The sequence below is a fragment of the Eublepharis macularius genome, chromosome 19 (assembly GCF_028583425.1).
Source record: "Eublepharis macularius isolate TG4126 chromosome 19, MPM_Emac_v1.0, whole genome shotgun sequence".
Taxonomy (NCBI): domain Eukaryota; kingdom Metazoa; phylum Chordata; class Lepidosauria; order Squamata; family Eublepharidae; genus Eublepharis; species Eublepharis macularius.
In genome coordinates, this window is record NC_072808.1 from 15,990,909 (window position 1) to 16,016,253 (window position 25,345).

Here is a 25,345-nt window from a genome sequence, read left to right on the forward strand (position 1 = left end):
TTTCCACAGCCGCTCCACCCCGTGGCAATAAAAGGCCAGAGAGCAGCCGAGCGAGTGGAGCTGGCTTCTCCGGAGTGGTGTGGCCGGGCTTACTATGGCGCAGCTCCTCGAGAGGCGGAAGGGGAGCTCTCTGAGCTCCAGCGGGTGGGACGCTCAGGACTGGAGACGATTCCTGTAAGTTCCCCTGCTCTGGGGCCATCCCGAGCTCTTTGCGTGCCGGAGACGTTTGGCCAGGGCAGAGATTCTCGCAGGTGACGGTTGGGCTCCCTGGTTGAGTTCAACTTCCTTACTTGCTGGTAGCTAGAAAAGGGAAAGTCTTGGCTTCTCCTGCTCTGGGCACGTAAATCCACTGTGAGAGATCCAGCAAGGGGTGGGATTCTAGCTTGGAAGGGGGGAGGGGGAGTCTATTAAGTGAGGGAAGCAGGGGAGGGCAAGGCCCTGTTGGACAGAAGAGGGAATTCTGGTAGATGTAGTTTCCTTATGCAGGGATGGGGGAGGGGGGCTGCACCTGCCCCAAATTCCCCTTCTCTGATCAACAAATAGCTCTTTATCAGATCTCGGAAGCTAAGCAGGGTTGGCTTTGGTTAGTAATTGGATGCCAAGGAAGACCAGGGCTGCACAGGCAGGCCATGGCAAACCACCTCTGTTAGACTCTTGCCATGAAAACCCCACCAGGGGTTGCCATAAGTCAGCTATGACTTGAGCCCCCCCCCCTACCCCCAATGAACAGAGGAACCTAAGCTTCTAATGTGACTGGCATTCATTTTAGTTGTTTCATTTATACCCTGCATTTCTCCTAGTTGGGACCAAAAGTGGCTTATATGGTTCCCCTTGCCTCGGTTTTATCCTCACAATAAACCTGTGAGGTAGGTTAGGCTGAGGGAGACTGACTAGCCCAAAGTCACCCAACAAGCTTCCATGACAGAGCAGGGATTTGAACCTGGGTCTCTCAGATCCTTGTCTGATACTTTGACCACTGCACCACACTGGGTCTATGCTTCCTTCCTGCAAAAGCAGTTTACCTGTATTTATCTGGGACTCTTTCTGGCTCCCTTGCTTGCTAGTTATGCATAGATACCGGGGTCTGGTTCATTTATGCAGTAGGATACAGTGGTGAAGAATGGACTGTACCCACTTCAGACTGCAGATTCCAGTTCTGAGTGGTCCTGTCCATTAAAAAAAAAAACAGTGCTATGCAGGCAGAAAACTAGGACAGCAGGGAGATGGGTTCAACCTATTTTTTTCTTGTTGGGCTTGTTTTTTGTTTGCAGAGAGTTTTTAAGATGGGACTCCTCCACCCATGCTGTGACACAGTGCAAGTGTTGCTATCGGATCTTTGCTACCTCATTTGCCTGCGCATGTGAACCAGGCCTGGGACTGGGAAACCCAAGTTCAAACTACCAGGCAGCTGCCAAGCTTGCCAGGTGACCTTGGAACTGCCGCTTTCTCAAGCCTACCTCACATGGTTGTTGTAATGGAGGGAGAATTATGTATGCTCCTTGGAGGAACGGTGAGGAACGTGCTCCTGGTTTATGGGCCGATGCCACTGCTGGGCCTTGCCTTATTTTTCAATATTTAAGGCTTCACATTTACTTAGATGTAAATGCCATTGAATTCAATAAGGCTTGCAATTAAATGTGAAGGTTGGATTGGGATGCTCCTCTGAAATATAGGAAGTGGAGGGGAGACGCTTCAAAAGTAGGAGATCTCAGCCTCTTTACTTCCAGACTGGCCGTCATCTTCATCTGTCCCATAGCTTTGAGAACCCTTGATGTGAGTAAAGGTGGAAATCATAGAATCATAGAGTTGGAAGGGGCCATACAGACCATCTAGTCCAACCCCCTGCCCAGAGGATGTAAGAATGGCCACAAACACCAATGGCTTGAAAAGGGGATTAGGCAGATTCATGGAGAAGAGGTCCACGAATCATTAAAAGGAACTTTTACATTCAGAGGCAGCAACTCCAGTGCCAGGAAGCAACACTGGGGAAGGCCTTGGCCTCTTTGTTGAGGGCCTGTTGGCCCTCCACTGGTCTGCTGTGTAAAGAGAGTACTGGATTAGATGGACCACTGGTGTGAACCAGCAAAGCTTCCTCTTACGTCCATATGAAAAACTCTGGGAAGATGTTGGTACAACTCAGTAGGCTCATCTCCAGACTCTCAAATAGGAAGCCGTGCTTGTTTTGAGCTGTTCTGAGATTTGTATCCTGAAAAGCTTTTTAATTTTTTTTAAAAAGTACCTCTCCTTGTGACTATGTCCAAAGTACATCGTTGCAGAATACCTGCAGCCTGCCCCACACGTTTTAGGATTATTCAGGGGTAGAGCTTTTAGGGGTAGCTTCCAGATAGACTTGCCAACCTCCCGGTGAGACCTGAAGATTCCCCTAGGATTACAACGGGTCTCCAGACAACAGAGATCAGTTCCCCTGGAGAAAACAGCTGCTTTGGAGGGATGACCCTGTGGCATTATACCCTGCTGAAGTCCCTCTCTAGGCTCTGCCCCCAAATCTCCAGGAAATGTCCCACTCTGATTTGGCAACCCTACTTCCAGGCTGGCCGAGAGGCCCCTTTCAACAGAACCATGGGTGGATAGTGCTGTCCTCTATGAACCGCGGACCCAAAGAGCCTCTGCTAAGGAAGCTGGGTGTGGCTGCAGAAGCGAAAACCGGTTGTTGATCCGGAGCCATTCGCCTCGCAGAAAGCGGGAGAAGACAAGCGACGGCTGCAATCCCAAGAACACCTTCCTGGGAGTAAACCCCGCGGAAGAAGGCGGGCCTTACTCCCACGAAGACCTGCTTAGGCTTGCTCCCGAAACGCCTGGCGCTTTGAGAGAGGCGGGGGCGCCGCGAGTGGGAAGGTTCCATTTAAGGCGGGGGCGGCCGAGCCAGACCGCATGCGCGCCCTGGGCCGGGCCGGACCCGGGAGGCTCCACCTCCCCGCCTCCCTTTTCTTGCTTTGCCGCCGCCGTCGGCCATCGCGGAGACGGAGAAGCCGGGAGCCGCTGCAGGTACCCTCCTGGCCCGACTCTTTTGCAGGGAGGGGTGGGGGGAGCTGTCCTGCTCTCCTCACCTGCCGGTTCTATAGCCCCTCCCCGGGCCCTGGCATCAGGAAGAGAAGCCAACCCCTGCCCCATCCATTCCCACTTTCCCATCTTGTCATTTTGCCATCTTCTTCCCCGAGATGTCGTCTCCATGGAGACCGCATCTTTAGAGATGCTCTTTGAAGTATCTTCCTCTGTCCCTGCGTCTTTGAACAACTAAAGTCATCCTTCGTTTCATTCCCCCCCAGCTCCTCCCATCACCATAGAAACAAACCAAAGCCGCCCTCGCTCAATAGGGACGCCTTCCTCCCCACCCCCTTCTTTAATAACGTCCCCTTATTAATCCCCATCCCATAAATCTGGGATTATTCGGATGTTGTCATCGCTTGCCATCCTCCCCCCATATTGCTAAAGCCCCAAATCATTGGCCCTTCCTCCACTTTTGGCTAGATTTATTTCTAATCTTCAATTAATGTTTTAGGTGGGCAGGCATGTTGGTCTGCAGTAGCAGGATTCGAATCTGGTGGCACCTTGGAGGCCAAAAATATTTTCAGGGTGTAAACTTTTGAGAGTCAGAGCTCCCTGGTGTCTAAAGAAGAGAGCTCTGACTCTCAAAAGCTTGCCCTGAATATCTCTTTGGTCTCTTAAGGTGGACTCAAATCCTGATGCATTATTGTGTTTGGAATGCACCCATCGAAAATGCTCTGCTATTTAGTTGCTCACATGGGGTCCCCTTCCTCTCCTCCACTCTGTACTTGAGGTTAAAAATAGAGCATCTCCATTCCATAAAATTGCACATGGGAGTCACAGTTCATGTCAGGGACATTTTCTGAGGGAAGATTTAACCCGTTGAGCCCCACTCAGTTTTGCCAATCCAAACCAGGCTTTCCATACCATTAGTATTTTAGTGGAGGAAATCTTGGGTTTAAAAGGATGCTGTCTTGTGGCTCCTTTGGAGGAGGAGCATCTCTCGTTGTTGATCCCTTGTGCGCTAAGGCATGGCCAGATTTCCAAGCTTGAGGATGGGCTCCTTTTCTGGCCTGCCGCCGGTAGGGCTGGCAAGAATCAGTACAGCGATAATGAGGGCTTTGCAGTCCTGAGGCTTCTGAGGGGGCGGGGGTGCTGGTTAGCCGGCCAGCACAGCAGAGAAACGCTCTTGTCTCTGTGTTAGCTGCCAGGATGTGAAGGCAACATCCTGGCTCCACAGTATAAAACCTTCATCTTTCTCACCCTCCCAGAAAAACAAGTTCCAAATGGCTGGCATTCAGTCTCGCCTCCATCACCCCGGACGGGAGCGGAGTCCCCCATCCTTTGTTCAGATTGATTCCTTGCGGCTTCTCAGAATTGTTGCGGGAAAGCTATTTTGCTGCGGCATGGGAGTGCGAATTGTGTGTACTCTCCAGGGTTCCCCTGCTCGATATAGAAAATGTAATACCTGAAACATCGATACTGAGGCACCCTTTAGCCACGTGAATGACCGTTCAATTGTTTCAGGCTTTTTATCCCTCCCTCCAGCACTGACTACCCTATTCCTTTGCTGCTGCAGGCGCCCGCTGAACAGCTCCCCTGAGCGGCCAGTGCCAACGAGGGGTATGGCCGCAGTGTGGCAGCAGGTGTTGGCTGTAGATGCAAAGTAAGTCTGGTGTGTGTGGGGGGGGGGGTCCAGTCCTTTGACGCTGGAAAGGAGCAGAAACGGGAGGTGGGGTGGGAGTCCTGGGTTGATGATTCAGGAAGCCAGGCTGCCCTTAATCCACATTTGACGGGCGCTTTCAATCCTGCAGATGCATGGCGGTTCACAATTCTACTCTCAATCCAGGACGATTCATATGGCATGATGATTACTGTACATTTAGTCAACAGCAAGAATTAAAACCACTACTCTTAGTATGTTCTAAATAAGTATAAATTAAGTGATGAAACACTTAATTTTTTGTGATTTTGTAGACAAAAGCTGGCTAGTAAAACAGCCTGTAGGTGTGGCTTCTTGCTATGTGGTTTACAACTGAAGGAATTTCAGTCATTTCCCCATATTCTTCACCCAGGGCATTGGCTACGTGTAGATACAGTACTGCAACCCTGTCCCGCTGTCCTCATATGGTCATATAGGGGCACTGTGCTGCAGGGAATCTTGTATAAAAGATTCTCTCCCCCCAGTTGGTGCTAACCTAGAATGATGCTTTTATTTATTTGAACTGGTATTCTCCCCCAGGGTAGCAGTGGGGTAGGGAGGGCTAAGTAAGGGTGCTACCAGCTTGAGCTTCCAGCGGCTGACGCACCAAACCCCCCTTGCAGGTACAACGCATACCGCACTCCAAACTTCCCGCAGTTCCGCACGCAGTACATCCGCCGGCGCAGCCAGCTGCTGCGGGACAACGCCCAAGCTGGCTACGACCCCTCGGTCCGCAAGCAGTACCTGCGGCTGCGCAGCCAACTCTTGGCCCAGCGCTACGGCCCCCTCTCAGAACAGAGCAGCTTCCGCGCCTACAGCAACAGCATTGTCCGAAGCAGTCGCACGACACTCGATCGCATGGAGGTAACCACGACTGCTGTGCCCGAGGGCAGCCAGGGAATATCAGCGCACTGCATGAGATGGGGCGAATCCTGCATTTCACTTGTGTGTGCAAAGTGGCTAGTTCCTAGTAGAGGGAGGACAGTGGCAACTTTGCTGAGGCACTAAAGTTAACACTCGCTGTGAGGAGAGAATGACCCTCAAAGCACACAGCTGCTTGAATGACAAGATTATCTAAGCTCTCGCTCCATGCAGCACAGCATCTCTTTGCCACCATCATCAAGGCCGTGTACTGTAACCTACACATACGCAAAATACTTGTACAGATTAAGTCGGTTGCATAGACTGACTCAGCATAATTCTGATTCCAATAGTCAGGTTTTTTAAAAAAAACTTCCAATAGGCTTGGAAAAAGGGGCAAGAAAGGGAAGGGCATTGAAATGGGCAGGGAGAAAATCTGTTGCCCGATCCTTCTTTGGGTACTGCTAACGTCTGGGCAATCACAAGGACTAGAAAACTGGCAAGCAAAAACAGAAGAGACTCAGTTCTGAATTCTAGATCCCAGTCTCCTGAAGCAGCACCTTAACAGCTGAATGTTGCTAGTGTCTCCCTTGTACAATAGCCCCAGCTGGGACTCTGGTCTTGTCCTTGTTCCAGCATACCTGGCTTTCAAATGTAACTGCTGTGTGTTGAATCATAGGATTTTGATGACGACCCAAGAGCACTGGGCGCCCGTGGCCACCGCCGCTCCGTCAGCCGAGGGTCCTATCAGCTGCAGGCTCAAATGAACCGAGCTGTCTACGATGAGAGGTACAAGACCACCAGGGACTTGGATCTGGGACAAAAAGTAGGCATGGACCCCCTGTATTGATCTCCTTTGTTGGATGGCATCCACTTGGCCTATTATGACCAAACGGTGGTCATAATCAAGATGTCCGAACGTGTTTCAGTTCATGAGCTGAGGTCCAAGCAAAGGTTTTCTGTGCTGCTCCCACCTAGCTTGTGGTGTGCCCTCGTTTATCTTAGTGTCTTGTTTTCTTTCAGAGCCCCCGGCAGTGTTGTCCCCACTTCGGTGGCAGAAGCCAGCCGTGCCATGGCTGGGGATACTACGCTAAGTGAGAACTACGCCTTTGCTGGCATGTACCATATCTTTGACCAGCATGTGGATGAGGCTGGTGAGTAGAGCAGCCATTCTTTAGCAGGGGCATTGGAGGACTGGCTTTTTATGAATTACATCCCTTTTTGGCAGTCATGTCATGTTCATGGCACATTTGGTGCAAGCCAGGGGGACAAATTAGGTAGCTAACAAGACCAGGTGGTTATTATTCTTGGAGTGGGAATAAAAACTGTAAGCAGAGGGCTTAGAAAGTTCTTACATTCTGCAACTGCTAAGTACATTTAAGTGCTACTGGGCGCTGTCCAGCAACATAGTATGATATCTCCCTCCTCTACAGTACTACTTAAGACATTCCTTGGGGAAAACAGGAAAATTAAAATAGGAAGGGAACCATGTTCTGAGTGGTACCTGGCAAACGGCTGCATGTACTTGGAGAGCAGAAAGCCAATTTGGAAGTCTGGGAGGCTCTTTGAGAGGTGTTCTGTCAACTGCTAGCTAACTATCTCCCCGCCCCATTCCTTCCCCAGTTCCCAAGGTTCAGTTTGCCAATGACGACAAGCACCTCCTAGCCTGCTGCTCTCTGGATGGCACCATTTCTGTGTGTCAGCTGGTACCCACCCCGCCAGTGGTGCTGCGAGTGCTGAAAGGCCACAGCCGTGGCGTCTCTGACTTTGCCTGGTCCCTCTCCAATGACATTATTGTCTCCACTTCACTTGATGCCACTATGCGTATCTGGGCCACGGAGGATGGCAAGTGCATTCGGGAAATACCGGATCCAGATGCTTCTGAGCTGCTGTGTTGCACCTTCCAACCAATGAACAATAATCTCACAGTGGTGAGTAAAGAAGCCCCTAAGTGAGACTGGATCATTCTTTTCCACCAGTGGGCGAATGAACAAAGATATACCGGACCTTTGCTATTCAGGCCAACCCCTTCCCATCCATAGTGGAGGCGTTCTCTGGTTTAAGATCGCCTTATTTGGACAATTCAGAAGAACAGAATCCAGATTGATTGGTCTGACCTATTTTTGGAGGTGTGGAAAGGGAAGCATTTTAACCTATGATAATAGTTCCCTTTTCCAGTTCCATAGTCAAGGAGGTGGGGTGGGGAGAAGGAGGCAGAAGGCGTATGCATTTTCCCCCCTGCATCTCCTGCTTTATGCAATGTTATGAAACCAATGTCTTTGTCCATAAGGTGGGGAACGGCAAGCACAACATCCATGTGGTGAACATCTCAACAGGGAAAAAGGTGAAAGGTGGTTCAAGCAAGCTCACAGGCCGGGTCTTGTCTCTCTCCTTTGACTCTCCTGGACGGATCCTCTGGGCAGGAGATGACAGGGGCAGCGTATTTTCCTTCCTTTTTGACATGGCAACAGGTATGTCAAACAGATTTGGGAGTGGAAGAGCATTTGGTTAGGGACAAGGACTAGTGAAGACCCAGTCTGGCTACATCTTTTCTCCCTCCCCAAAGGAAAACTGACCAAGGCCAAACGGCTGGTGATTAATGAGGGCAGCTCTATCACCAGCATCTCGGCCCGCTCCTGGATCAGTCGAGAAGCACGCGACCCCTCTCTCCTGATCAATGCTTGCATTAACAAGCTGCTGCTGTACAGGTGAGGTTCCTTGTAACGTCCTGCTCTGCTGGTAATAACAGTAAGTCTTGCTAACTTTTACACACACAGTAATGAAGAGCTCTCTCTTATGGGATGGAATACGAGATAGATAACCAGTCACAGGTCCTGTTTAGTATCCAGTATGCTACTTTCCCCTGACAGGGTAGTGGACAACGAAGGGACACTCCAGCTTAAAAGAAGCTTCCAGATCCAGCAGAGCTCCCATCCTGTTCGCAGCATCTTCTGCCCGCTCATGTCCTTCCGGCAAGGAGCTTGTGTTGGTATGAAACCAGTGGGCCTAACCTCTAATTGGGGGGTTATCGTTTTTATCTCCTGAGATTTCTTGGGAGTTTGCCAAATCTGCCTATACCTTCTCCTTTCCAAATGGCTGCCAGTACAAAATTGCTAAAGGTTTAGAAACGGCACTCTTATCAGTTGCGAGGGGCCTATAGTTAGAATCCCGATCTCATCAGATCTCAGAATCTAAGCAGGGTCAACCTTGGTTAGTAATCGGATGGGAGATCTCCAAGGAAGACCAAGGTTGCTCCGCAGAGGCAGACAATGGCAAAACGCCTCTTTTAGTACCTTGCCTTGAAACCCCAGAAGGGGTCACCATAAGTCCACTATAACTTGATGGTACATTCCATCATCACCACAGTTACAGAGAGATCCTAGTAACTTTTTTTTGTACATTTCAGTGACTGGCAGCGAGGACATGTGCGTCTACTTCTTTGATGTGGAGCGTGCCACCAAAGCCATCGTGAACAAACTGCAGGGGCACAGCGCTGCCGTGCTGGATGTCAGCTTTAATTGCGATGAGAGCCTTTTAGCCTCTAGTGATGCAAAAGGAATGGTCATTGTCTGGAGGAGAGAACAGAAATAGCAGTCCCTTCTCCAACAAGTGGAGATGAATAAGACACACTGAATGGATTGTGGAAGGAAGCAGCTTAAAATGGCAGCCAAGAGCCCTGGAAAGGGACAGAAAGGCCTGTTTTACTTCCTTCCTCATGCTGGTAATTTTTACACCTGCCGCACATAGGAAAATGCTGTGCATTTTGCTGCACTGAAATGGCAGTTGTTGCTTCCCTGGCTTTCAGTTTAGTGGAGCTTTGTACAGGAGAAATGGGAATCAAAAGGCTACCCTGCATTAGGTTCTTCATCCCCTACTTTCCATTTGTGGCTTAGCCTGGACGTAATCTCCTGTGGATGCTACCTACAGCTGCTAGCAGCACCTGCTGAAAAGCAATTGGTAAACCTCTGACTAAATGTTCATTGTGAGATAGGATCTGGAACTGCAAGGCTTCTCTTCTGTCTCTTGCGCATAGGATCTAACGGCCAGAGCTCCTTGCACAGCTTGAAATGGCTTCTGTTCCCCCGTTTCTCCAGAAATGCAACAACCAGTGATAACCAACAGAGCCCTCATTCAAGCACCAAACTCAGTATTAAACCATACTGAGGACCACCTCCAGAAAGGAACACTTCCTGGCCTTTGTCAAGCACCAGACCAAGCCATCTCCTTCGAAGAATTAGCTGGCAACATTAACCTACATTTTGGGCTTGCAAACTGCTGAAGCTTTAACTGACTTACATGAGAAAATTCTACTTGCTTGTCTCTACCTAGGGCTCAGTTCTCTAGCCCCTCCTGGAAACAACGTCCAGGGACTGAATGTCTTCCTGTTACAGAAAGGAGAAAATTAACGCTTGGCTAACCTAGTGCTATGTAGAAGCAAGTGCTGATTGTTTGGAATGTTACTGCTAGGGGTTGTGGAAGGAATACTTGTGAGAGTTGTAGGGAGGAACAAATGGTTCAAACTTTCTAACAAATTAAGCTGAGTCCATCAAGCAGCTGTGGAAACTGTCTGAGGCAAAAGGCAACCACGTTCTCTGTTACCGCATGTATAACCTTGTAAAAGGGGGGGAAGGGGCTAGTTGTAATGAAACCTCCCAGTACTGTGGCTGTGGTAGTGAGTGACTTCCCTACCATTTTGTTGTTTTTTCTTTAGTGTGAACCAAGCAAAATGATATCTATTTAAGTTTTACTAGGCAGCATTGAAAAGGTGATAGATGGGATTTGTGCAAAAACATTTTCAGAGAGGTGTCCAGATGCTGAAATATAATTAAACAAGGGAGACTTCTAAATTCCATGTTAAGCATGAGGCTAGCAGAGCTCTACACATCTTTGGGATATAAAGCAAGCTATGCAGCCTCTTGCGAAGTTGAGATCTGTGAGAGTACAGAGAACTATGACAAATGTTTGAAACAGACAATGTAATCATTCCAGCTCCAAAACATTATTTACAGGGGCTACCAGATAAATAATTGAAATCAATCTGTAAAGAGATGACAGTTTAAAATTGCATAGGAATCTTAAAACACATTTCCCACCATCTTATTTATGCAGGCAAACTAGCTGCATTTCTAAAGAATTGTTAGTTGCAGTTTACCTTAAAATTTAAAAATAAATTGATGTGACTTTGACAGTGGCTTTTTCCGAAAGCAGGAGCTGGTCTTGCAAGGGCCTGTCCTATTGTTACAAAACATTAAGTCCATACCAGCTTGTATTACCCACTATTGGTACCCTGAGATCTTGAGTGACTAGTTGGTACCTGCTCAAAAACTGATACCAGGACCAGTTTCAGTTCACAAAATGGGGAAGAAGTTGATCAAAATGAGAGAGATGCAGGAAGAGCCCTGTTTCCTATGGGCCTTTGATGGGGGACTGAAGTACCCCAAAGTGGGGGCTCTGCCTGCTTCATTTTACTCTGGACAACTCCCTCTTTTTTGGATAAATAGAAACTCTCCGCAGCTGAAGCTGAAAGCAGCATCTAGTAAATTTCTGCCTATCAACCACAGCAGCTCCATCAGTTACTTATTCTAAGCAACTAGCTAGATGTGAAAGTCAAACTTGAACATGGAAACACGAACAACTAGAAAATTGTATAGATGGTGTGTAAAAGCTTTTGTTTACCCTTCCACATTAAAAAAAATCAGCAGCAGCACTATGAGATTAGAGTAGACCTACATCTTTTAATGAAAAAGAGAAAGCCCTTTTCTTTTGCACTTTTTCTTCAAACTGAATCCCTTCTCTGCAACGGCCACAAACTAATTATTTCTAATTTAACATCACTAAAACCTAAGGTAAGCGCAGCTCATTCTCCATTAGGTCTCTACTTCCAGGAGTTACAACCCAGAGATATCCCATTATCAGTCACGTACAAGGTGAAATGTGGGAAGATCTGCTCAGCAGTTCATTCTTCATAAGGCAAGGAAGGAAGGCAATGTGTCCTATTGTTTAAGAAATATTACTAGATTGTTGATGATGTAGATAGTTCATAAAGTGTGGGTTTGATTACTAGAAGGGAAATGGATACTAAGAGATAAAAATAGTTTTAAAAGCATAACATCTATATGTCAAACGTAAGTTCAGTGTCCCCTGCAACAACCTGCCCCCTTTTTTCTGTACTAAAGGCCGCTAAAATATTCTACAAGTGAGTGAAAGCACCGAGCGCTTGCTATGACTTCCTCAAATGTTAGCCAACTTCAGTTTTGTCTTCCTCTTGCTAGGCTCAAGAGGGCTTCCAGTTCCCATTCTCCATACACAATTAGACTACTCAAGGCATCTGACTTTGTTTGTTTTTTAAAAGAAACAATCAATACAAAAAGTGTTACGTCATAAACAGAATAAAGAATCCAACCATCTAATTAAGTTCATCAGCCATCAATTAGAAGCTTCATTCCAGCTCCCAAAACACAGCTGCGTCTAGAAGCTTAGATTCTTTGCCCCAACCAACTTCCAACAATACACTTTTAAAAATGTCCTTTTAGAAAAAAATACATTAGTTAAGAGAGGTGACAACGGCTTGTCTGTTTGCATAGGACAACTCCAAGGTAGGCATTAAGTGCAACTTCAAGTACAAATTCTCTTGAACTCTCTCCCCCATGCTATGCTGAAAGGAGATTCCATGAATGTATAGAGGCGGACAGCAGTCATATATAGCACAATGAGGTAATACAGAGCTTGTGCCCAGTCAAATCCATGAAAAACCAAGTGGTTGGGTTCCCCCCCCCCCTATCTGTAAGGCAACCAGGAAGTGCTTCCAATTTAGAAAGAGACATTCTAGCCCTTAGTAAACCACAACAAAGGAAAGAAATTAACCAGTGTTCTCTGCCCCAGAGCACCTGCAATCAAGCCTTTCTAATAATAAACTGAAGAGGAGAAAACACTCCTGCAGACGTATGATTTGTTCTAGACTGTTGTCCTTGCAGCCAGCATCTCAGCAGCAAGTTTGACGATTCAGTCACCTATTGAAAAGTCCCTTGCCTACCATTTAGAATACTTCTGTTTGGTAATAAGAAGCTGCCATGTAGGGCTGGGAAATACAACAGAGGTTGAGTTAATTGCCCTCTATGTAGTTCATAGTCCTGATAATCTGGGTTTTTTTTTTCAAGCTAGTCCATTATTGACTCTTACCCTCTTGCCTGCTGTTTAGCAGCAAATGCCAGTTCATCTCTTGCCTTCCAGTTCAAGCACGGCCAGACATTTTCCAAGCAAAATTGCCAAGGAACTAGAAGAGGTACTTCCGGCAGGACTCGGTGCCACACTTGCACTCGATGCGCATCCGCTTCTTCGGGGAACCAGTCAGGCCTCCCACTAGACCGAAATTAGAGTCCATCCTTGTGCTCTCTGAATTTACTGGGTCCACTGGGGGAGGGGGGGGGAGAAAAGGGGCAGATGGTGGGAATCCATAGTGGAACCAGGAACTCTTGTTTCTTACCACGCCATCATATTACAGCTCCCAGCAAATGCTCCCTGATAGCATGGCTATTTGGCCCAACAGACTGCACTCTGGCAACGGCCTACTTCCTTTAACTGTGACCTCTCATAATGCCCTCTATTTACCTAACACTTATATATAGAAGACTAGCAACAAAGCCCATTGTGAGAAAAAATGCTGGATGAAGACAGGGGGGCGGGCATGGCCACCTCCTCTGCACCTGATCCCGGCTGAGTGAAGGGGGGGGGGGCGGACATTGCCACCTGCTCTGTGCCTGGTCCCAGCTGGTTGAGAGTGGCAGATGGGCATTGCCACCTGCTCCGCTCCTGATCCCAGCTGGGTGAAGAAGGGATGGGCATTGCCACCTACTCCTCGACTGATCCCAGCTAGGTAAAGGGTAAGCGGGCATTGCCACCTGCTCCGCTCCTGATCCCAGCCTGGGTTTCCCACCATGGCACACTTGCTGAAGGTCTGGCTGCCTCATCTGGGCTTCCCTCCACAGCTGCACCCTCTGGTGGCGCACCAGAGTAGGAAGTGAGTTGTCTTGAATACATTTAGCCTTTTATATAGTAGAATACCAAAGTTAAGTTACCAATAAGAGTATTTTAACTCAGACAAAATCAAACTGGATTTTTCAACTAGTTCAATAGGATCCTTAGTGCTAATACTTGCACCCCAAACTACATTGTGCAAACTGCAATAGGCTCCACCGCCCTTCCAAATTACTGCAGGTTACCTTGCATGTTGTAGTCAAAGGTGAGTTCTTCACCGACACGGATTGGCTGAGTAGCAAAAAAGGCAATGCGTGGCAGCCGCTCATCCAAATTTTCAATAAAGACATTGTACACCTGTAGGTTAGGGTTACACTGGAAGTAGAGAACAAAAATGAGGGAGAAATCAAGCCAAGTCCTAATCAGGTGGCATGTTAGGGAAATGCCTCCCTTGCAGTTGTGACACACTCTACTCACACTGTGGTTGACAAAATGCGAAATGTTGCCATAGTAGGCAGCATCCACTGTATATACATCTTCTACGTAGTCCAGGTCAAAGAGGTAAGTGGCACCCTGCCGGTCATAGATTTGACCCCGTCGCTCAGCCTCCTCTGATGTGATGATCTGGGAGAGAAAAGAAAGTGAACTCAGCATGCAGGAAAGGCATTTCTGCTTTCTTAATCCACTCCTGTGAACTATCAGTTCCCTGCATTTTTGTACCCATTGCTTCTATGGCTCTTCTGCCTTTCTCTGTGCCTTCTAAATATATCCTAATATTTTAGTCCTTTTTTCAGCAAGAAACAGCATTAACATTCAAAAGCTCTGGTTAACTCTTGAAAGTTCTGTATTCACAGACCTAGTTATTCTCACTGTACTAGAGAAGTTGTGGAATGATTCCTTAAATTCCAAGTAATCTTTGAAGCAGCCACACAACGAGGTATGGTAATTTACATCTTTTTTGCCACCACCAAATGTTCAGTAGATGGTTCCAAAGTATCTCATCGCTGATATGAATCTTTCATGGCATGAAGCAAATAATGTTCTAATACGTATTAGGCAGGGTTTGTCCCATTATTACTTTCTTATTGGCAATGATATGTACTAGAAGTTTTATAAACAGTCACGTACAAACGTAATAGATTATCTTAATTCTCGTCTTATGGACTAAAAAATAAATGCTGCACGAACCTAATTCAGTAATTGCAAAGTGATCTCTTGCTGTAAGACATAGCTACATCTTACTGAGCACCAGCAGTTTATGACAGAAAGGGGAAAGGAAAATCAAGATTTTAAGGAGACGAAATACTGGAAGAATTCAATGAATATCTCAGTGGGTTAGCAACAAAATTCATCTAGTAACTTTTCTTTTCTCCTTGGAGAAGTCCGGCTAACTGCCCCACTTGAGTAAGCAAGGTCAACCGCTTCTCCCTGATAGCACTGCTCCTGGAATTCAAAGGACTGACTGCTAATATTTGGCAAAACCAAGGGTGAGACAAGTCAATGTACACATTCTTAACAACTGGGAAGTTTCCACTCCACCTCTGCATTCCTTCATCACAAAGTTCAGGGGACTCTATCACATGCTTAGCCCTTACAGATAAATCAGTTTTATACATCCTGCCTATTTGTCCTACTATCTTTCCAAAATCACTCTTTTCTCTGATAAAGTAGTCTTCTCCGCTGAGCCTTTTCATGAGAACTCAGATGAGACTCCAACCATGGACTAGACCAGGTTCTCCAACATGGCACCCACATGAACTTCCCCAGGCATCCATGTGCTTCAAGAAAGTAGAAGGGGATATTGTGAAGGCAGAAACAGTGACTAGCTGCCTTCATAGAATTAAAGGGGCTTTTCACCTGGATCCTCCCCTCACCCCAATCACTGGAGAAGGATCCAGGATCCTGTAAACAGAATCTTCCTTTGCTCCCACTGGCCATATTCTTTTTATGTGTTATTCCCCCACCCCTTGGGTTTCTTCTGTCTGTGTATATTTCCCATTCCCGCTCCTCTTGTGTATAACTGCTTGGCTCTGCCTTTTGTGGCAGCCATTTTGTAGTGGCACTCGTTGCCCTACTTCAAAATTCTAAAGGTGCCCACAGGCTCAAAAAGGTTGGGGATCCCTGGACTAACTCGCATTAATTGGCATGTATGACGTTCCTATCTGTTCAATGAGCAGAGGCATTACTGCTTCCATTCTTACAACTTTACACAGGTGAACCCAGTTTCAATCTCTTTCTGCATCCTAGGCCACATGTAAACTTCTTTTGCATCATGCCTGTCCATCCTACCTCTCCCACATATTCCATGACAAAGCTGTTCTTGCGGATCTTCTCCAGCGTGCGCACACCCCAGCCACGCCCGTTATTTGTCCGGAAAATGCAGAGATCGTAACGGATGCCTTTCTGCACCACACGATTGGGGCAGTCCATCCCACAGTTGCAGCGAGAATTGCACTCATAGATGGGCATGCCAGCCTTGATCTTCACTTGGCCGAGCTCGTTATAGGCAAACTTATGGTTCGAAGCACCTGGGCAACACCCCCCCGATGCTTCCAATAGACAGTCTCGGCATTCGCAGCCCACAGCCACCTGATTGAGGACAATGCCGTCCCCAACCTTATACTCATTAATGTAGACAAAGTCCCGCGGAGGCCCATCCAAATCCACCTCATTCTCTACCACAATGCGTCCCTTGTGATTGCGTTTGGCGTTGAGCTCATACTCCCACTGCTGCAGAGCCTGCCGCTGTTTGGCTTTCTGTACCAGATAGTTGGTAATGCCTTGGTCAAGAAAGCGCATGTTCTTTTGGATTTTGTCTCCTCGCCGGATCAACGCCTGCTCTAGGTCCCGGTGGAACTGCTTAAGGATGCTTAAGCAGCGCAAGTTCTTACGGGGCTCCCAGGTGTTCTCCAATTCAGGGTAGCCCCGCCATTTCACCAGATAGTATTCCTCATCCTGGGCAAAAAGCAACCATGCACAGTGTTAGCTTGAAACATGACCATTCTCTTCCCAGAGCTGAAAACAGACCCCAGAAAGTAAGGTATCTCAGTAATCTCTACTAAAACCCTAAGGCAAGGGTAGATCCCAAAAAACCAGAAGAGAATTTAGCAATCTTATACTGTTTACATCAAGTCTTACATAATCTCTTCCCAGCAATTCCAATACTGTAGATCTCCATCCACAAGAGGGAGATTTGCTCTCCATGTCAGTACTGCTTGCCTAAGAATAACGAAACAGGAAGTGTGTGTGGGGGGGGGGGGGGAATATCCCAAAATAATGCAAAGACTCTATACAGAAATCGTTGACTGAGAACTGGGGAAGAGAAATGCAAGGTCACATAGAAAGAAGTAATGCAAAAGCTTTGGGAAGGGCTGCAACACTCACCCGGATCTTCATGTAGTCACACAGATATTCCACTTCAAAGTCATAGAGATTTTTCCTGGTGACTCCCAAAGAAGGGCAGCATAGCTTTTCCAAGCGGCACAAATCCTGGAGCTGGGACCGAGTGGATTTGCAACATACGGAGCAGGCTACAGGGGCTGGGAATGGGAAAAAGGGCAGATAGGAACTGTTAGACACAGCACAGGTTTACTTTCAAAAGATGGTCAGTTTATCAGGCTATTCCCATCAGACTGCTAATTTAGGGGTCATAGGAGATGGAGAGTGCTATTAAGTCATAGCTGACTTACGGCGACCCCTAGTGGGCAAGAGATTAGGGGGAAAGAAACCTCAGAATGTTGTGCCAGAAGAGCTGGTAAGGAATCTTAGAAGGCCCCTATCACACACCCAGATTGACTTCTGCATGCCAGTTCCAGACCAGTCTTCCACTCATCCCAGCCATAAGCTTTCCACCATAGCTGTTTTCTTTAAAACCTGCAGTTCTTTCATTTGCTTTTGTCCTCTTTCATATATTCGTGCACTTGGCAGCCATGAATCCCTCTCTAGTTTTATCCGTACAACTCTCTGAGGCAAGTTAGGTTGAGAGTGTGTGACTGGCCCAAAATTACCCAGTGAGGGGTGTTTCAACCCACATCTCCTAAATCCTAGTCTGACACACTAGGACCAAATGCAATTGAGACTGGCACACAGATTAGGAAGATATGGCAGTAGAACTAGCTGCTCGTCATTATCTATACAAACAACATACACCATCAAGATACTATGATCAATTTTACATCCTAAGCAAAGAGTCACTGTTAACATTGCCAGTTCTTCCAACTAGTCCAGACCCTAAGAAATAGCATTATTTCCTCCATTTACAAACTAGTAAGAGAGAAAAAAAGAGGAAGGAGCTTGTTCAGAAACAAAATCGAAGAGAGTCCAGTAGCACCTTTAAGACTAACCAACTTTACAGTAGCATAAGCTTTCGAGAATCACAGTTCTCTTAATCAGAAACATGCTCTTTCCTGGGTAATGCTTAGATACTTCAAGTTAGGTATTCATATAAAAATTGGCTTGATTAACACGCATTGGAGCTAGATCAGGTCACTTGCCAAGGATTCTGAAATCGTTTCATTCAACTACCCAGTCTCCAAGAAAAGGCTGATCAGAGAAGTTGAAAGGCAGCAGTAAGAGAGGTAAAGTGGAGTCTATTTACTTACTTCATTTATACCCGCCTTTCTCTTCAACGGGGACCCAAAATGGCTTACATGGTTGCCACTGGAGAACTTTATCTTCCCTAAATTTTTCCATTTCCCTGACCACCATTTAAAAATAGCCCCACGTTAAAACATTCAAATCTTTACATTAAATAAAGATTTTATTAAATAGTTTAAAACTACACAAATACTGAAATGTATAAACACAGGAGATTCAGAAAAGACAGGAGCTTCAATAGGAACTTCTTTAAACACTGATTGCTAACTGAAGTAATACATGTGTTTTGAAACACTACTAAAAATTCAAAGAGGACATGTCAACTCATATATCTAAACATTAACACAACAGAACATGTTGTTCTTGTTTTAAAACCACACTAAAATTATATAAAATAATTTTCAATTAATATTCTTGGAACAAATGGCTGAACTGAAACCACCATATGAAACTTACAATTGTGAAATTGCAATCAAAAATCAAGTTAGAAATGAGAGATTAAAAAGTATTATTTTAAAAAAGATAACAGAACAACATACAGCTATCACTTCTAGTTTCCTTTTTGTTTTGAAACTCCCTTAGTTTCTGATCGTTTCTTCCATTTTAGCTCCTAGTTGCTCCTTTTCATCAAGGTTTCTTCTTGTTGCTTATGGTGTTTAACTTACAAGTACTCAGTGTATTGAGTGTGAGAATGCCTCACTGGCTACAATATTCTTATCAATTACAATAGATTCAGGATAGCATCATAAACCTGGTGTTAATAGGCAACAGTTTCTTCATGCAAATTCTCTATTAACATTGACTTATTAACTGAAAATCTACTTTCAGTTGAAGTATTACTAGGAGACAGGAATCTTTGAATACATAACACATGTTGCACAAGACTGAATTTATGTCTCATTTCAGTGTATGCAATCCTGTTTTAAAAGACCAATGTACAACATGAAGGCAACACATTCCAATTTCTTCTCTTTTCCAGTCAGGGTTGGTTTTCATTTCTTCTTTCCCCCTTTTTTTTCCAGAAAACGGTGATCTACAGTTGTTTTGATAGGAGGTCAGAGAAATATGGTGCCAAGCAAAAAACTACAACATACATTGCTTTTGTTTTTCCAAGATGAAACTGTTGAGCTCTTTGGCTGTCTGAGAACATTTGCTTGAAAACTCAATGATGCTGTTACAAGAGTTAAATGACATCTTCATCACTAACTGCTAAGTTCACTCTGCTGTCCTAACAGTCTTTGATTACATAGACAGCCGTACTGGTTGTGTTGCAGGTACTTCTTTGCATTTTTCATCACTTTGAACATGTTTTTCACTGAGTTTGTCTCTTTCTCCTCTGTGCTTTCACTACCTGAACTTGCATTTGGTTTTGAACCAAAATATATTGCAATGGACTGATGACTTAGTTTTCAGGTTCTTCCTGTGCATGAGACCCATATTACTTATTTCAAAAGTTTTGTACCACACTTTACCGCTGTATTTGTCTCCAGCAATTGATGATAGCCCTGGAATTTACATGTTTGAAATCTAGCCATTGCATGTGAAAAACTATCTTCTTCGAAGCCATCTTCAAAATGTAGTTCCCAAGGCAGCTTTCCACAGTACTCGGCTGCCTGTCTGGCAAGAAGGAGCTTAGGAGATCAGCAGCAAGGAAGGAGGTGGAGTTTGAACATTTGTAGTCCATTTCTGCAATCTAGAAGCCCATCTGCGAGCTTTATGTTTGGAAGGAGTCAAGGGAGGGGGAGCAAGAGCTCGCTTTCTGTAAATTTCAGAAGGAGCAGACAAACTTCATCTGCAAAATTTACCTTGCACAGTGGAAAGTGTTGTTGTTTTTTCTGTGAAATCCAACAGCAGCAAACACCATTCACAAGCTTTTCATTTAACTCAGCTCTGAGACAAAAACTTCATCTCCTGTCTATCATTCCTTTCATAGCCCCAACATGTGGAGTTGTGTGCTATCTATTTGGTGTGGAAGACTAGAAAACTGCTTAATACTTCACTATAAACCTTATATGATAAACCTTGTATGTAAGGTAAATGGAGTACTTGCAGGAATGTTCTATTCCAGTGGATAAAATGCAGGTTACATGTAACTGTGTAAATGTCTTGATGGTTGTTGTGGGTTTTCCGGGCTGTATTGCCGTGGTCTTGGCATTGTAGTTCCTGACGTTTCGCCAGCAGCTGTGGCTGGCATCTTCAGAGGTGTAGCACCAAAAGATAGAGATCTCTCAGTGTCACAGTGTCTTGAGTTGCAGCCAGTGGTGCGCTTTATCAGTCCCAAACTGAGCCAGGATGACATAGGGTGGCACCCTGAATCTATTTCTTTGGTTCTCAAACTGCTTCCTATAGTCCAGTTTTGCCCATTCTTTTTGTTTAGTGCCATTATAAAAAAAACACATTTTACCACTGAATTTCTGCCAATTGTCAAGGTTACAGACTTAGACCACAGACATTTCCATGCAGTCTGAAGTCTATTTTACATGGATGAGCATAAAACAGTAGAATCTAATTCAGAACAAACTATAAACATTTATTTTATTTATTTCAAATTTCTATTCCGCCCTCCCCGCGGGTGGGCTCAGGGCAGATAACAACATATTAAAATACAATAAAAATTCATCTACATTAAAACATTATTAAAACAGCAGTGTATTTCTATTAATACACATTTAAAACAGGATGGTGGACAGCCTTCACAGGGAGGATTAAGGTTTTATACACCCCTTTTTTCAGGCCGGCGGAGGCCCAGCCTCAGCCATATGCCTGGCGGAAGAACTCTGTCTTGCGGGCCTGGCAGGATAGTAGGTCCTGCCGGCAGACAGAGCATTCCACCAGGTGGGAGCCAGGTCCGAAAAGGCCCTGGCTGTAGTCGAGGCTAGGTGAGCCTCCTTGGGGCCAGGGACCACCACCAACAGCTGTTTGTCCCCTGATCAGAGTGTCCTTCCAGGGAATATATGGGGAGACGGTCCCATAAATACGCTGGACCCAGTCCGCACAGAGCCTTATAGGTCAATACCAAAACCTTGAATCTGATCCAGTACTCCACTGGCAACCAATGCAGCTCGCGTAAGTTTGGTGTTATATGCGCCTTATTTGGCACTCTTGTAATAACACATGCCACTGCATTTTGTACCAGCTGTAATTTCTGGGTCAGGCTCAAGAGCAGCCCCGCGTAGAGCGAGTAACAGTAATCTAGCCTAGAGATGACTGTTGCCTGGATCACTGTAGTTAAGTCACGGGTTGACAAGTAAGGGACAAGTTGCCTGGTCTGCCGCAGATGGAAAAAAGAGAACCTGACAACCACTGTGACCTGTGCCTCCATTTTCAGGGAGGCATCCAGAATCACCCCCAGGCTCTTAACCCTCGGAACTGGCACTAACGGTGCCCCATCAAGGGCCGGGAGCCAGAGTCCCAAACCGAATCCCCCATGGCTCAAGCACAGGACCTTTATCTTCGTCGGGTTCAGTTTCAGCCAACTGTGCCTCAACCAACCAGTCACGGCTGCAAAAGCATGTTCCAGGACATCTGGGGCTGAGTAGGGCCATCCGTCCGTCATCAGATACAACTGGGTGTCATCTGCATATTGATGACACCCAAGTCCGAAACATTGCACCAACTGGGCGGGCAGGGGGCACATATAGATGTTAAACAATAAAGGGGAGAGTATTGCTCCCTGCGGGACCCCCAAAGGGTGGCGGGATGACAATTTCTCCTCAAGCGCCACCCTCTGTCCCCAACCATGGAGAAAAGAGACAACCCACTGCAAGGCAGTCCCTCGTATCCCCACATCAGCGAGGCAGTGAGTCAGAAAACCATAATCGACTGTATCAAACGCTGCCAACAGATCCAATAATATCAGCAGCACCGAGCCACCTCGATCCAGATGTCTACGAAGATCGTCTATGAGGGCAACTAGCAACGTCTCTGTCCCATGTCCCGGGCAGAACCCGGACTGGAAGGGATCTAGGGCTGAGACATCCTTCCGGAAGCCCTGATATTACAAGATGCCCATTAATGTTATCCATCCCATTGATTTTCTTTTCTTCCTAGAGCTTATTCCATGGGGACAACTCCAAAACTTCACCATTTTAAGTGTTAAAAACGTTTCCCCCATTTTATGCATACTTACACAGAAGTGAGCCTGACTGAACAAAGTGAGACTTACTTAGGCATAAACTTGCACAGAATTACACTCTTAAGTTTGTTAGTGGCTGATTTGCAGTAATTAGTTGGACCCAGAGTAACCTAAGTATTTCGTCTCACTTTTCAGCAAATAAAGTCCACTAAAAGGATCTCTAGATTGTATACCTGCTTTATCAATTTAGCTTTCTGGGAGTCAGGTGACTTAATCCCATACATACTAACAATTCAAACAGACACGACACTTAGCAAAGTCCTTGGAAAACTGGTTTGTTCAAAAAATCTGCCTTTCACCCACAGAAAATTCATTCCTTTCAAGCACATAAGACTAGGTGCAAGGTTAGTGTGAGCATATACTGAAAGGATTGGGATGAAGAGACAGGGACAATTATATCTTGTGATTAGAACATAGTCATCTACTCAAGTTCTTAGGACGGAGAAGGTAATAAATCAGATGCAACAAAAACATAGGAGTCATGAAGGAAAACTCAAGTGTGTTTTACAAAAAGCAAACCAGTGGGTTGAAGTTATTATAAACATGTGTCAACCCAATTCTGGAGGCCAGGTCAGTAATACCAGCTCCACAAAATTCATTCAACTGATCCATCTAGTTTGGTGCTAAAGGATCCCCACCCCAATATCAAGGCAAAATTGTGGACCCAGTAATGTGATTTAGGGAACCAAGCTAAGGGTTAGGATGGCACTATGAATACGGACATGACTGGGGGGGAGGGGTATCTAGTAAACTATATAGGGTTGCCAACATCCAGGTGGGGTCTCAAGATTTCCCAGAATTACAACCGATCTCCAGACCTTAGAGTTCAGTTCCCGTTTTGGAAGGTGGACTCTATGGCATCATGCCCCACTGAGGTCAAACTCCCCAAACTCTGCTCTCCCCAGACTTCACCTCCGCCCCTCTAATCTCCAGAAGTTTCCCAAACCACAGCCAGCAATCCTGAAACCATGAAGGAAAAGACTCTGCAAAAGCAAAGTGTGTGCACTTGGGGGGGGGGCAGAATCATTAAACAGGACAGGGTTTTTTCATCCATGGGCGAGGCAAGCACATGGTGACAGTGTGGTGCAGTGCTGGACTATTGCCCTGAACACCCAAGGTTCAAATCCCCACCCTGTCCTAAAGATCATTGGGTGACCTTGGCCCCTCACTGTTTCCGACTCAGGCACTTCCCACGGTTGTTGTAAAGGTGAAAGAGGGAGAAGAGTGCTTAATGTATGCAAGTGTTGCCAAGCTCCAGGTGGTGGTTGGAGACCTCCTGGAATTGCAACTGATCTCCTGACCACAGAGATCAGTTCCCCAGGAGAAAATGGCTGTTTTGGAAACCGGATTCTAAGTAGGCTTGCCAACCTCCAGATGGGACCTGGAGATCTCCTGAAATCACAACTGATCTTCATGTGACAGAGATCAGCTTCCCTGGAGAAAATGGCTGCTACGGAGGGCATTATGCCACGCTGAGGTTCTGCCCTCCCCAAATCCTGCCCTCCCCAGGCTCCACCCCCTGAAATCTCCAGGAATTTTCCAACCCAGAGCTGGCAACCCTATATGGCATTGTATACCTGCCCTCCTCAAACATTGTCCTCAGCCTCCACACAAGTCTCCAGGAATTTCCCTACCCGGAGCTGGCAACCCTATCTGAGGAGACAAGGCGATCTATAAAAACAATTCAGAGTCGTGCGAAGGGGCTGAGCGGCTGAAAAAGACAGCCCTCCCCCTCAAGCAGGCCTACTCAGAAGTAAGCCCCATGTTATTCAGCGGGGCTTACTTCCAGGAAAGCGTCTTCGGGGAGGCAACGAAGCGAGTCGGTATTTTTAATTTCCCACGGAAGTTTCCCTCAGGGGCGGCGAAAGGGAGAAAGCCCGCGCCGCCAGCCCCGGACTCCGGCGGGGCCCCTTCCTCGGTCTCCGCCACCCGCCCGCCTCAGCCCGGGTCTCTCCCTTCCCGCCACAGGCTCCCGGCGCGCGCGCGCGCGCTTCCCACTCGCCCGCCCCGTAACGGTCGCGGCCGCCTCGCGCCGCTCCGAACGTTGGCGGCGGCGGGCACCGATTGGCTCCTGCGCTCGCGGCGGCCTCCCTCTGGCCCCCTCCCCGCCAAAACAGCCCCCCCTCACGTGCGCGCGCCGGGGGGCGCGCACACGCGCGCCGGCCGCCGCCGCCGCCTTCCGCTCAGGCTCGCTGGCGCGCTCGCCCCTGAAGCCCCAACGCGCTTCCCGCCTCACACTCACCTTTTAAATTTTCCGCCATTTTGCGGGTTCCCCCCCTCCCTCCTCTTCGCCGTCGTCTTTATTTATTTATTTCCACTCCCCTCCCCGTCGCTTCTGGCCGCCAGAAAACTTTTTCATCCTCCGCAGCAAAGGGAGCAGGGAAAGGGGCTCTCCCCCGGCGGCGCGCGCCCATTGAGCCGGGCTTTTTGAGGAGCGCCCGCGCGGCCCAATGGGGAGGCCGCGGTCCCGCCCGGAGCCGCCCCGACGGCCCGCCTCCTTCGGCCTCATTTGCATGCGGGAGCCAAAGCCCGCGCCCCGCCTGGCCCGCTTTGGAAGTGCGTTGCCAGCTCCAGGCGGGGGAATTCCTGGAGATTTCGGAGGGGGAGCCTTGAGACGGCAAAACTTGGGGGAAAGGATGGCCCTCAGCAGGGTATAATGCCATAGTGTTTACCCTCCAAAGCTGCAATTTTCTCCAGGGAAACTTTTCCCTATGGCCAGTGGAGACCAGTTGTTATTCCAGGAGATCTTCAGCCATCACCTGGGGGCTGGCAACCCTATTTAGGGAGCGAGTCCCATGGGTTTACTTCCGTGTAAAAACATGGGCTGCAAGAACCAGCTGTCAGTTGCGCAAAGAGAGAGCCCAGTTCCCTCTTGCCCAAGAGTTTTGCAAGAGCTGGTAAAGAGATGGGCAAGCCAGACGGAAAACAACAGGTTGCTAACCTCCAGGTGGTAGCTGGAGATCTCCCGGAGTCACAGCTGATTTCCTAGTGTTTTTTTTTTAATTAAAATGACAAAGGTAAAAGTTTAAAACAGTTTTCATGACAGCATATACCACATATTGGAAATAGGT

General features: G+C 47.0%; 2 protein-coding genes across 3 annotated transcripts; one reads left to right on the top strand and one right to left on the bottom strand.

Annotated features, from left to right (window-relative positions):
- The first annotated feature begins 66 nt into the window (after window positions 1-66).
- WDR13 (WD repeat domain 13) lies at window positions 67-10,755 on the top strand. Of its 2 annotated transcripts, none has more exons than XM_055003433.1 (10): window positions 67-174; window positions 4,586-4,672; window positions 5,332-5,572; window positions 6,249-6,358; window positions 6,593-6,723; window positions 7,193-7,500; window positions 7,860-8,040; window positions 8,136-8,277; window positions 8,440-8,558; window positions 8,976-10,755. In XM_055003433.1, the coding sequence occupies exons 1-10, from the start codon at window positions 95-97 to the stop codon at window positions 9,158-9,160; spliced, it is 1,584 nt and encodes a 527-aa protein (XP_054859408.1). In that variant the 5' UTR covers window positions 67-94; the 3' UTR covers window positions 9,161-10,755. The 2 variants fall into 2 exon arrangements, with proteins under 2 accessions (XP_054859408.1, XP_054859409.1); XM_055003434.1 differs by lacking the exon at window positions 67-174 and adding an exon at window positions 2,948-3,006.
- A 300-nt stretch (window positions 10,756-11,055) lies between these two features.
- SUV39H1 (SUV39H1 histone lysine methyltransferase) lies at window positions 11,056-24,610 on the bottom strand. The gene is made up of 6 exons (XM_055003435.1): window positions 24,517-24,610; window positions 16,928-17,082; window positions 15,833-16,498; window positions 14,021-14,167; window positions 13,789-13,918; window positions 11,056-12,979 (listed from the first exon to the last, which is right to left on the bottom strand). The coding sequence occupies exons 1-6, from the start codon at window positions 24,533-24,535 to the stop codon at window positions 12,843-12,845; spliced, it is 1,254 nt and encodes a 417-aa protein (XP_054859410.1). The 5' UTR covers window positions 24,536-24,610; the 3' UTR covers window positions 11,056-12,842.
- Window positions 24,611-25,345: the final 735 nt, after the last annotated feature.